The following is a 12480-nucleotide window of genomic DNA, read 5'->3' on the forward strand; positions in this document are numbered from 1 at the left end:
TAAAACAGATTTAAAAAAAAAAAACTGATTGGTGAAATGCATAATATATAACAAGCAAATATGTTTTATATAGTCATTCATATTTAAGGTTCTAGAGCAGAGATCTTCAACAGGGGGTCCGGGACTCCTAGGGGGTCCTCAGAGTCACTGCAGGGGGGGCCTCCAAATTATTGTTAATTTTTGAAAAGTTTTTTTCAATTTTTGAAAGGTTTTTTTCAAAAATGAAAATGTCTTAATATGAATTCAACATATTATTAGCAAATGTAAATCCCCACTGAAGATAGGCCTACTGGCCTATAGGTAAGATAGTCGCTAAGGTAGCCATCCACAGATACAGTATATCCGAAGGATTCACTGTGCCACATGTATGTTTAACATTAAAAGATGATTTATAAATCATGCCAACAATTATTATTTTAATAGCATTCCTGTCATGAATGGAAGAACTTGTAAAGCCTCATGCACATAATTATTATATTATTATTATGACCAGTCATTGTTAATGCACAGAAGGGGAATAATAAAATCTGACTAACAGCTTTATTCTGCAAGTGAATCCTGATTTCTTGGTCTTGTAAACCCTTAACATTGTTCTATCAGGGTTTTTATACGTGAGTCATAGTTGTGCGTCCTTGTATCCGAAATAATTAAATCCAAAGCCCAACCAGGGCAGAAACGTGTCAAAGTGTAGCTTCAAATTTCCCTAATGCACTGAAAGTATGCCAGGCTTAGTTAAAAACATAGTCATAATCAGATTACTGACAAGCTGAATGCAAACATTAAAGTAATCCGGTTGTTGCAATGCACGTACATGTGTCCTCCGACTTCCTGCCCTAACCTGATATCTTCCACTAACCCTGTTTCTTGTGTGCATGCAACGATAGTGATCAAATGCCTTTATCTTAGCTGTCAATGATTTCTGAACGGAAGTGACTGATCTGTAGACTTTCATTATGCTATGTACTGAAAGTGGTGTGGTGGCCTGAGATGACTGAGATAGTGAAACAATTTGGTTATATAGCCCGAGGTGTGGAGGGATGCCACTACGTAGAGAAAAAGAGCAGCACATGCTGTCAGTGAGGTGTGATGCACAGCGTGGAGCAGAGATAAGTAGTAGATTAATCGACAGACGGAAAATTAAACGGCAACTTTCTTGATAATTCATAAATAGTTTGTCATTTTTGGCGCCCGGATAGCTCAGTTGGTAGAGCGGGCGCCCATATGCAGAGGTTTACTCCTCGACGCGGCGGGCCCGGGTTCGACTCCGACCTGCGGCCCTTTCCTGCATGTCATTCCCCCATCTCTCCCCTTTCATGTCTTCAGCTGTCCTGTTAAAAATAAAGGTCAAAAATGCCCCCAAAAAAATAATTTGTCATTTTTTAAACCAAAAATGCCAAGAATTCTCTAGTTCCAGCTTCTCAAATCTGCTTTTCTTTGTCTTCTGTGATAATAAACTGAATATATTTGGATTTTTTGGCTGATTGTCAGACAAAACAAGACCTTGGAAGATATCACCCCAGGCTTTAGGAAACTATGATGGGTATTTCTCGCTATTTTTTGACATTTCTTAGACCGGAAGATTATTCGATTAATCAGAAAAAATAACCATCAGATTAGTTGATGATGATGATGATGATGAAAATAATCATTATTTGCAGCCCTAGTTAAGTGGTACTGTGTTGTAGCCATGCAGTGGTAAAATGGCCAGCATTATACAGTATATTGCCCTTAACTAATGAATGTAATTATTATGTTAGGTTTGCATGCACATATTTCTTAGCTGTACTTGAAAGCAATTTGAGCAACCAGACAAAACCTCTAAGTCATAAATATGCCTGTGGGAGGTTGGAAAAAAAGTCATACATTTTTATGAGCTTGCAATCACTCATTGTGTCACCAAGAAATCTGATTGGTCAGATGGGTGCTCCACCTATACTGCAGCAATGATGCACCCTGTGTCTCATGCTGTTCCTATTGCATCACCGCCAGACCACTAATAACATCAGGCTCATCATCAGGGCAGAGTGCCTTGACCTCGAGTATAAAAGCGCTATTTCAAACACATTGCCATGCTCAAATAAAACGCACTTTATAATAATAAATCTGCCGTTCCACTGATTACATTTAACAAAAAAAAGGAACAACGTGCTGTTTGCGGTAATGAGGCCAAATAGCGGTCAGTGTTAAACGTTATGCGGCATCTCGAGTGGCACTTTCCTGGTCACATTATATTTATCATTATCTGAGAGAAGCAGACGGATGCTGGGATAATAAAAAAGGAAAAGTAGGAGCTTAGCATCTCAGACTAGCCTTGCTACATGGGACCAGCTTGTGTCTTATGATGTTAATAATTAGGGCTGCGACTAACAGTTATTTTCATAATCGATCTGCCAGTTTTCTTCTGGATTAATCAATTAAACATTTTGTGTTTCGGGGCGGCCTCTAGCTCACCCAGTAAGATCGTGCGCCCCATGTAGGCTGAGTCCTTTGCAGCGGTGCAGGTTCTAATCCGACCTGCTGCCCTTTGCTGCGTGTCAAAAACAAAAAACAAAAACATTTTGTGTTTCAAATGGTGAAAAATACATTTCCCTAGAGCCCAAAGAGATGTCTTCACATATCTCGTTTTGTCCGACTCAGCAGTCCAACAACCCAAAGATATTGAATTTATTGTAATGTTAAGACAATATAAAGCAGCAAATTCTTACATCTGAGAAGCTGGAACTACCAAATGTTTGGCATTTTTGCTGGAAAAAGGACTTCAACAATTAATTGTTTATCTAAATAGTTTCTGATTAATCAGGGATTCGCAGGGTCTTATAAGTCGAAAAAAGTCTAAAATTTAAAAATCAAAATGTAGGCCTTATAAAGTCTTAAATTTGATAAAGTATTGCGTTCTAGGTCTTAAATCATTTTAAACGGGTCTTAATTTCCCTACATCCATGTAACGTTACCTCTAATGCTTATTGAAATGTTTTTTTTTTTTAATTCTATGGTGTTGTAGTTCTTTCTTTCGCCCGTCCAAATATAGTTAGCTCTAATGTATAGATTAATATTACTGTGTTGCTTTTATTCAATTTGAATACATTTATTCACTTTGCAAGTACTTTTGTGACTCTGCATTCTGTCGTACTTTTATGTCGTGATGTAGGTCTTAAATTTCATTCATAAAGGTCTTTAAAAAGGTCTTAAAAAGTCTTAAATTTGACATGGTGAAACCTGTAGAAACCCTGTTTATATTTTGTTAATCAACTTATTGATTAATTGACTAATCATTCCAGCTAAAGGTTACAAAGTGCTTAACAATATAAATCCAAATAGCAATATAAAGCGATATTGGAACAAAATTATAAAGTGCTTTTAACATGATTGTAAAAAAAGATAACTAAGGCACCTAATCTTTCTAAGTATCAAAGTCACATTTTTAAATCACATTTGTAACCCATACACTATTTGTGTTTGTTTTGTGAAGAAGACATGTTTCGTAACGATAAGTTACGGTTTATCTAATAGATATTTCTATGCAAGTGTTTTGTAAGCTGCTGAAATCTGCTGCTGGAAATCTAATTTCCTTGCGGGAGTCATCCCAAAAGGATCAATAAAGAGAAGTCTAAGTCTAAGATGAATTATTTGACAGTGATCAATAAGAAAAGGCCCTTTTAAGTTCACAGAGAAAACAAATCTTTACAATGTACATTACTTTGTTTTTACAGTAACTTGATCCGAGGCGGTGATCCTAAATCAATATTTCCATTATTGAAGATGTGCAAGAGTAACAGCAGAGCTGTAGTGATTTGGGGTACTGGTGGAGATGTTGAAGCACCCACTCTCTGCAGCAGTCCGGCTAAAACAAACTGCCGTCTTTCAACATTCATGCACAGTCAAGACTTTTTCCTTCTTAAAGTGCACAAAGTTGATTCTTATTTTGACCATGCCAGAGAGAGTATTATCATGATATGATGCACTCAGGTACCTGATACATGCAGGACAAATGAGAGCGATGGTTATCTCGCTCCCTGGTTACCTGTAAGCTGTGGTTCATTGTTTGGCTTGGTGTGTTTTCACAGGTTTAGAAAGCGCAACTGGAGTGCCTAAAGGAGCCATGAGTCAGCTGGTCTGGCAGGAGCGACCTGCTCTGTAGAGGCTCATAACAATCACCGCTGTGCAGCTAATGTTTGTTCCCTTTCAAGCATTGTTAAAATGTTTTTTTGTTTCTCAGGCTGCTCTGTCCCTCCTAATGCTGAGGAATCCAATTTTCCCCAAGTCTCATCCTATTGCGAACTACCACTACTCAGGTAAGTCATATACAAATAGCATTTATTCTGTATTTATTGTTTATTATATAAACTTTATTTTGTTTACCTGCAATATTAAATGGCTGTTTACTTAGAGATGAAACAATTAGGTCACGAGTTGTTTGACAGAGAGTCATCTATTTGGGTCATCGATGAATCGTTTGTCATTCTTCAGCTTCTCAGTTGTGAGGATTTTCTGTTATTTTTTTGTCTTGTGTGATTATAAACTGATCATATTTGGGTTTTAGACTGTTGAGCGGACAAAACAAGTTATTTGAAGATATCAACTGTCATTTTTTTTTTTTTTTTTTTTTTTACTTTTTTCTGGACAAAACAATTCATTGATAAATTGAGAAAAAAGCAATAGGTCAGTTGAAAAAAAAACAAAAAAACATCATCGACAGTGACAAGTACATTACCAGTCACAGAAAGTTGACTTAATTGATTCTGATATAATTGTCATAATTTTTTGGCGGCAAACAATTTTCTGGGGTCCATTTTTGCCTTATCGGATAAACCCCACCCAGCTGGCATTCAAATGCTCAAAACAAACGCTCATAATTAGTTTCAAAATCCTGATTTGAGATGAGATGTATTCTGAACATGTGTGTGTTTTGGTTCATAATAATGGAAGTGTCAACAACCATTTTCCTCCCACTTTTTCTTTTAACCATCTATCAGGGACTTTCTAAGGCCTTGCCTCAAAGCAATGGCAGCTGCAGTAGTGAGAGTGTCAGGGTGGGTGGGGGGAGTGGGTGACTGTGTGGAGGATTGTCAGGGTCAACAGCATGAGGGAAGGAGAGGAGCTGGGAGGGGGTTTACAGCATGTGGCTAATCCCAAACAGAAGACAGGAAAGCCATTGTTTATCGAGGTGTGTGTGTGTGTGTGTGTGTGTGTGTGTGGTTTTAAGGGTGGGGGGTAGGATTAAATGTGTCAGGATCTGCACCCATTCAGAATATAGCCTGGAAGCAGATACTTGCTGATTGTTTTTAAACTGCTGCATCCCTCTCTTTTTAAATGTCTCTCCCTCAGGATCAGACAGCTGGACCACAGCAGAGAGACGCCAGTTCAACAAAGGCATCACTGCATACAAGAAGGATTTCTTCATGGTACAGAAACAGGTAAATTGTGGTTTCAAACACAAGACGGGAAGGGAAAATAGAAACTCTTCATTTTAAGGTAGGCCACACATTAGCTGTGGGCCGATAAGCCTTCCCAAAAAAAACTGCTTGCACAATACTGAATTTTTCCTGAGAATGGGTGGACGGGGAGAAGGAAATACAGTCATTCTGGAACAATGTTTCCTTCTAGTTTAATCTTTTGCAGTGTCTCAGTCAATTATTGTTTTTCCACAGGACTGCAAAACTATTTCATTTTAATCACTTCAGTGATCAGGAAGGAGGCCAACTGATGTTCAGTGGCCAAATTACCACAGACTTTAAAATTTGATTTCTGAATGTGCTTTAGGCTTTCGTTGTTGTCTTTGCAATAGCGAGTAGCTGCAATAAAGCTTCTCCAAAACAAATCTCATTTTATTGTATTATCTAAAAAAGGACAGTTATTTGTCAGTGCTACAAAAAGAAACAACAGAAAACAATGTAAACTATACAGAATAAAAACAGACAATACATATAAACTTAGCACTTAGCAGCTTTAAAATGACCTGAAAAATGATCGTATGTGCTCAATAACATGTAGTGACATTTAAAAAAAAACAAAAAACAGAGATATTAAAATGTGTGTGACTGTGTGTGTCTTGGTTTACAGGTGAACACTAAGTCAGTGGCGCAGTGTGTGGAGTTTTACTACACGTACAAGAAACATGTCAAGATCGGGCGCAACGGGACGCTGATCTACGGCGAGGCGGAGCCGCTTGAGAGCAAGACCACTGAGGAGGAGACGGATCACAAGGTTAGTCAGTGCATTTACATGCACAGCAGTAACCAGGGTATGGTCTTACCCCGGTTAAAGCAACACTAGGTAACTTCTCCCGCTTTGGTCCCCCTACAGGTTGGAAGCTCCGGAGATCCGCTACCCAAACTGGCAAACTTGCATAATGTAATGTAATGGACAATTCCGCTTCCAACCTGTAGGGGGAGTGAAGCGGGAAAAGTTACCTAGTGTTGCTTTAAGTGAATAACCGGGTTATTCCTGTTCTCCCTGTATACATGAGCGGGGAAGAATGGGAAGATTTTTTTTTTTTTTTGGGGGGGGGGCTTTTCCACCTTTTAATGGACAGGGCAACTAGGTAAGAAAGGGGAGAGAGAGGGGGAAGACATGCAGGAAATCGTCACAGGTCGGACTCGAACCCTGGACCTCTGCGTCGAGGCATAAACCTCCTATGTAAATGTGCGCCTGCTCTACTAACTCAGCCAACCCAGTCACAAGAATGGGAAGAATGACAGGAGTAACTCCACCTCCGGTACAGTAGGTGGCGAACAGACGGGCCGTAGGCTCTTTGCTGCCCATGGGCCGCCGCTGATTCAGCCAACGCTGTTTTGTTGTATCACAGCAACGATTTGTATTATTTCCTGGTCAAAAAAACCCCACTCCAGCGGGGCGCCTGGGTAGCCCACATGGTAGAGCGCGCACCCATATACAGAGGCTCAGTCCTGGACGCACCGACCGCGAGTTTGATTCTGACCTGCGGCACTTTGCTGCATGTCATTCCCCCTCTCTCTGCCCTTTCATATATAAGCTGTCCTGTCACAGATAAAGGCCTACCGAAAAATACTTTGCATATCTACAACGTGAGACATGTGCGTCGGAGGAGGACAAGCAGGTCTACCTTGCAAAAATATATTAAGTTTAATAGTAGGCAACGTTTCAGTACTAGACCATCTTCAGGCAAAAATGTTTTTGCAGTGAAGATGGTCTAGTCTAGTGGGGAGGGGCAGTTGGAGCATGAGCAGACGTTTAACCCAATCTTAAGCTAGGTTTATGGTAGCTGTGGTGTCGCGTGCGAGTATAACCAAAGCTTTACTCTGGTTAAGGTGTATACATGCAGGACTACTCCGGTTACTAAAAGAAATCTCTAGGTCTGTTAACCGGGTTATGAGAACTCCGATTTGAACCCGGGTAATATGAGTGACATGCCATGTTTAACATCTGTAACAGATGTGTGTTGTTGCTAATGTATAGACGAGCTAAAATGTCATTTTGGAGAACCAAGACCCTGACATTAAGCAGAACAAACCTGTTACAAACGTCTGTGGCCCAGAAAAAAACAATAGCATACAAAATATTGTATGTCATTTGAAATGATTTTCCTGAAAACGGTGTACAAGCTTCTGCAAAAGTGATTTCAGGAGCAGGAGTTTGACTGCAGGGTGATCTGATTACACATGGAACAGCAGAGGTTTGATTTAGATGTGAAACTTCAATGTGTCGGTTCAAAAATAACGCAGCTCAGAATATCTACGTTGACCACTTGATTCTTAAAATAAAGTGTGCAAAACGGCTGCAGCTCACTCCAGCTATGTCACCATAGCGCCCTCAGCAGAAACATTACAGGTACAGGTTGGGTGGTTGGCATGGTGACTGTGCAAATCTACATGCATGCATGGAAACATAGGGCTGCAACTAACGGTTCTTTTCATTGTTTCATCCCATTTCTTTTTTAATTTGCTGATTATTTTCACGATTAATCGATTAGGTGTTTGGTCTATAAAATGTCAGGTTATACCAAAACCCAAGATGACGTCCTCAAATGTCTTGTTTTATCCACAACTCAAAGATATTCACTTTACTGTCAGATAGAAGAAACTAGAAAAGAAATGACTCAAACCAGTTAATCGATTATCAAAATAGTTGGTGATTAAATGAATAGTTGACAACTAATCCATTAATGGATTGATCATTGCAGCTCTTATGGAAACTAATGTTCAAGAGATGCAGTTTGACACTTCTCATGTAATATCACTCCACTGAGAGCTTTCTAAACTGGCATCGAGCTGTAAATGTATCTCCTTGTGTCTTACACTCTTCTTCTTTGGGGCCAGCAGGGCTCTCACAGATTGGAGCCACAGAGGGAGGAGGACAGCAGGAAATGGGAAGGGTCAGCTGACAGGAAACAGGATGTCGGCCCCACCAGGGTGACACAGACGCTGCAGGCCGCTGAGAATGTGAGTGTGAAATAAATTATGAGCTCTGCATGGTAAAGGAAGGTATAATAAGATAAAGTAGATCAAAGGATGAATGGTCTTTGTCCTCAACGATAACAAGAAAAAGGTTAAAGGATATGATTTCATTCTGTAAATCATAACATCGCTGTTTTTTTAAACTTTCCAACATGAACCAACTCCCAGTGTGTAAGCATTGTCATGGGCAGAGACATTTATTTTGATCAATTTTGACGTTGGAAGTTTTTGCTTTGAAACCCTCGTTTTGCTTCTTGTATTTACAGTTAAGGAAGTGTCTTCTAAAGTATTTTTAAATATCATTCATGGTATTGAAATATTTGACTGTATTGGCCCCATATTTAAGATGACTCCCCCTTTTCCAACACCTGTTTTGGTAAAACTCTCTTTCAGACTTGTCCCATTGTTGATAAAGTCCCCCCCGAGATACTGAGAGTTTAAGGATAACATCTTTATCAATCACATACTCACACGCCCTCTCCTGTCAGGCTCTTGGAAGTAATCGGAATGGTTTTCTCTTGCTCTCGTTAGCGTTTTTCAAAACGTCTTGTTTTTTGAACTCATCGTGACATTCCGTGACGGCGGTAATTCTCGGCAGCTTGACAGATTATTTGGTTTCTATTTTGGTTTCTGCAGTAAAGATTACAGTAAAGTAAATTTGAATTTCCTCTGTGGCCGCAGAACATGTTTACACTTGCCATCACAAACTCCAGAAGATTCAGCTGGGCTTCCTGAACACTTTTAGGGCTGACCAAACTTGCCAGCCTAGCTCCTTTTTATGGCTACAAACAACCCATAATGCAACACTCTCTGTAGTTGCACTGTGTTTCAAAATAATATCTAGTAGGGGTGTGCAGAAAAATCAATTCACACTCAAATCGCGATTAAAGCTCTACCGATTCAAAATCGATTCATAGAATTCCAAAAATCAATTCATATTTTTTAATAATTTTTTTTTTTAAATTGTATGTCTACTGCAATCATGTCTAGTCCTTAAATACTGCCACTACTTTTTCAATTTCTTTAATTTCCAGAATAAATAATGTTGATAATGATAACAAAAAACCACAAAATGGAAAATCATAATAAACTACAGAAGTAGGTCAGTACTCCAAAGGGATTACTGTCACTGTGTTAAATTGATTAATACTGTGGTGGTGGTTATAGTCTAATTACCATACAGTGTTGTCTCTTATTTACGCAAACGTGCAATTTCTCAAAGCCAAGCCTCAAAATGTGTTTGTTTTCACATACATATAGACACACTTTAAAGTGAACGAACCCCTGTGCGGGAGAGAGAGAGAGGTAGAAAGCTGAAAGCTGTGAGTTGGTGTTTAGAAACCTCAGTTGGCCTCATCACACTTGTCCTTTTGAACTCTTCCTGTGTTGCCTGGGTGGCTGGGTGTTGGATTTGCTTCCCCCTGCTGGATATTTGAGAGGAGAGATCTTGGCTGATGTCCACCTCTCTGGATTGTGTAACCTCATTATGTCTGTCAGCAAACAATGACTCGACAAGAAACCTTTGTCATTTGCAGTGCATTTAACCGTTTAGCACGCATAATAAGTTGTCGATAAAAGTGCCGGGCTATGTGTAATTTAGTTTTCTTAAACTGTGTGTACATATACATGTTAACGGGCACATGTGTGCATGCCATTGTAATGCTATCTGACATGAAAGGTTCTCATGAAGTAGCTTCAGGCTCATTATTTATATTCTAATTGCTCCCAGTGACCGTGTTAAACATCTTTGGAGCTTTCATGTTAACAACCCCTCTCACTTTAATTGTGTGTGCAGCCTGGGACCGTCCTGATCATGAAAGGCCAGGAGGACGTGGGGAAGGAGCAGCAGCCGCCGTCCTGGGTCATCCACCCCCCTCAGCCACCCCCTCCCAGCTCCAAAGCTCGCAACGACAGCAACGCACGCAAGACCAGCCCTCCAACAGCCAACAAAGGCTCAGCTGGTCCGGAGGGCGAGTTCCCCTGCAAGAAATGTGGCAGGTCAGTGATCTTACAGTAAATATCCCATCAGTCACTGCTGTTGTGTTGGAGACGTTGGCATGGCTCTGGTTACTTATGCAAAGCTGACAGCAGCAATTACATGAGTGGCGTTCCACTGAACTAGCTGGATATAAAATACCAAATTTCTGCAGGAAATGTTGCTACAGCTGTTGCCCACTTGGACTATGCATTGGTAAATAGAGGCAAGTGGCTCATGGTGTTTGAAGAAATCGACCCCTCCTGTAAAGCTTTGATTAAATAACAGCCTGTACTCTGACAAGACCGGGGCCCGTTGTTATTGCCAACTGTGTCCTAGCAACCGAAACACAGAGTAGATATACGGCACATTGCGCCTCTCGTCAGTGCAACTCTACCCAGTGACATGACAAGAGCTTCACTCGCCCCTTTAAGTTCTCACGTTGTTTAAAGTGTGCTCATTATAGATGATCCTCCACTTCAGAGTCTCATGTTTACTGGATATCCAACCAGGCTGAGTAGCCATTTTACAGTTGTTGTATCACATGGATGCCCATTTCATACAGCTGCAGAACCACTGCTGTGAGATCCATTGTTCTGGTATAGCCTATTATTACTCAGCCTTAATTTCCATACATTATACTGCACTTTAATCACAGTCTTTATGAAGGGAGACTAAGACAGTGATAACTATTATTTAGGGCTGCACAATATATCGTTTTTTTTATCGTCATCGCAATATCAACTTATACACATTGCAAAAGGCTGCAATGTATCGCAATAGACACACAGAAAACTGCACATTCAAATGTAACTGTCAATTCTTTTTTTAAGTGGTGCCTTTTATATTTAATTTAATGTTTAATTTGTTCTATAAGAGAATGTTGGAAATGATTTCCTGTCATTAGTCTTAAACTCAACAAGAGATTTGTTGTATTTAGCAGAACATGAAAGCAGCAGAAATGCAGAACAAAGTACACTTTAATATCTGTTAATTTATAGCAAGTTATATCATCGCCATATTCAACAATGTTATTGCATATCGCATATTTTCCTCATATCGTGCAGCGCTACTATTATTACAAAATCACTGGCTTTAGAAACAGAATATGTGTAAGAACCTTGTACTTAGTCGAACTATAAGCACATTTTGCCAGTTTTAGCACCCAACTAAGCCCCAAGTATTATTGCTATATATCATAAACAAACATGATGAGGGGGCTCCCAGTTAGTATTTTCCAGTCATTTGTTTTGTGTTTTCCATCCGTCTTTCAGAGCACTAATTTAGTCACCCTGTCAAGAATTCGCTGTTCCCATTTCTAAGTCTGGCTGATGGATGATGTTGATATTGTGCATTGGTATTCTGGGATGTTTACAGAAAGTCACCGAACTCCTTACACTAATAAGAATGATAGCATTTTACCCTTTCAGACACGCACCTCTTTACAGAAATGTACGGACTATTTTAACAAGTCTTGTGTCTCATCAAACGACAAAGTTCAGTCACACATCACACACGTTCCAGTCCCACTTCCTACACGGACCATGTCTGAATTGAATGCTGTCAGATTAACGTCCACAGCAGCACAAGGTTAAATATGCAGATCAAAGGCACGTCCTTCTCCTTAAGAGCTCTGTCATAAACGTATCACTCAATTGTCATCTTCTTTACGCAAGTATTTTATAAACTGACCGTGTGCAAGCCAACATTAAGCCACATGTTTTCCCTCTTGTGTTACGGAGCAAATGACATGACCCTAATAATAAATAATCAGACCAGCTGTCATCCATGAGAACTGCATGAAATAAACTGATATCCAATCAAATGTTTCAGGTACAGCTGCTGAGTAAAAAAGAATAATGTGAGAGTCCCAACTTAACACCATGTCATTTTATGCTTCTGCGTTGTTTGACATTGTCAAATAGGCGGCATGATTCTTTATCATAGAAATGATTGAACTGATGAAAAGGGTTTTAAAAGAGGATTCACCTGTGGGAAGTAGGGGAAGCTTCCTGCGCACCCACAGTGGTTATTAATGAATTATTAATTTCCCAACGGCTTTAAAATCTTCCA

The 12480-nt window shown here is 39.7% G+C and overlaps 1 protein-coding gene across 5 annotated transcripts in view; it reads left to right on the plus strand.

Annotated features, from left to right (window-relative positions):
• mideasb (mitotic deacetylase associated SANT domain protein b) overlaps positions 1-12480 on the plus strand; it is a 30601-nt gene that overhangs the window by 16547 nt on the left and 1574 nt on the right. For 4 of the 5 annotated variants that reach the window (XM_031309990.2, XM_031309991.2, XM_031309992.2 and 1 more), the window contains exons 8-12: positions 4217-4292; positions 5326-5414; positions 6061-6204; positions 8295-8417; positions 10228-10430. In XM_031309990.2, coding sequence (XP_031165850.1) covers positions 4217-4292; positions 5326-5414; positions 6061-6204; positions 8295-8417; positions 10228-10430 — 635 coding nt within the window. The remainder of the gene's footprint in view (positions 1-4216; positions 4293-5325; positions 5415-6060; positions 6205-8294; positions 8418-10227; positions 10431-12480) is intronic. The other variant, XM_031309993.2, reaches the window with a different exon arrangement.

Source organism: Sander lucioperca, chromosome 18, assembly GCF_008315115.2.
Source record: "Sander lucioperca isolate FBNREF2018 chromosome 18, SLUC_FBN_1.2, whole genome shotgun sequence".
Classification (NCBI taxonomy): Eukaryota; Metazoa; Chordata; class Actinopteri; order Perciformes; family Percidae; genus Sander; species Sander lucioperca.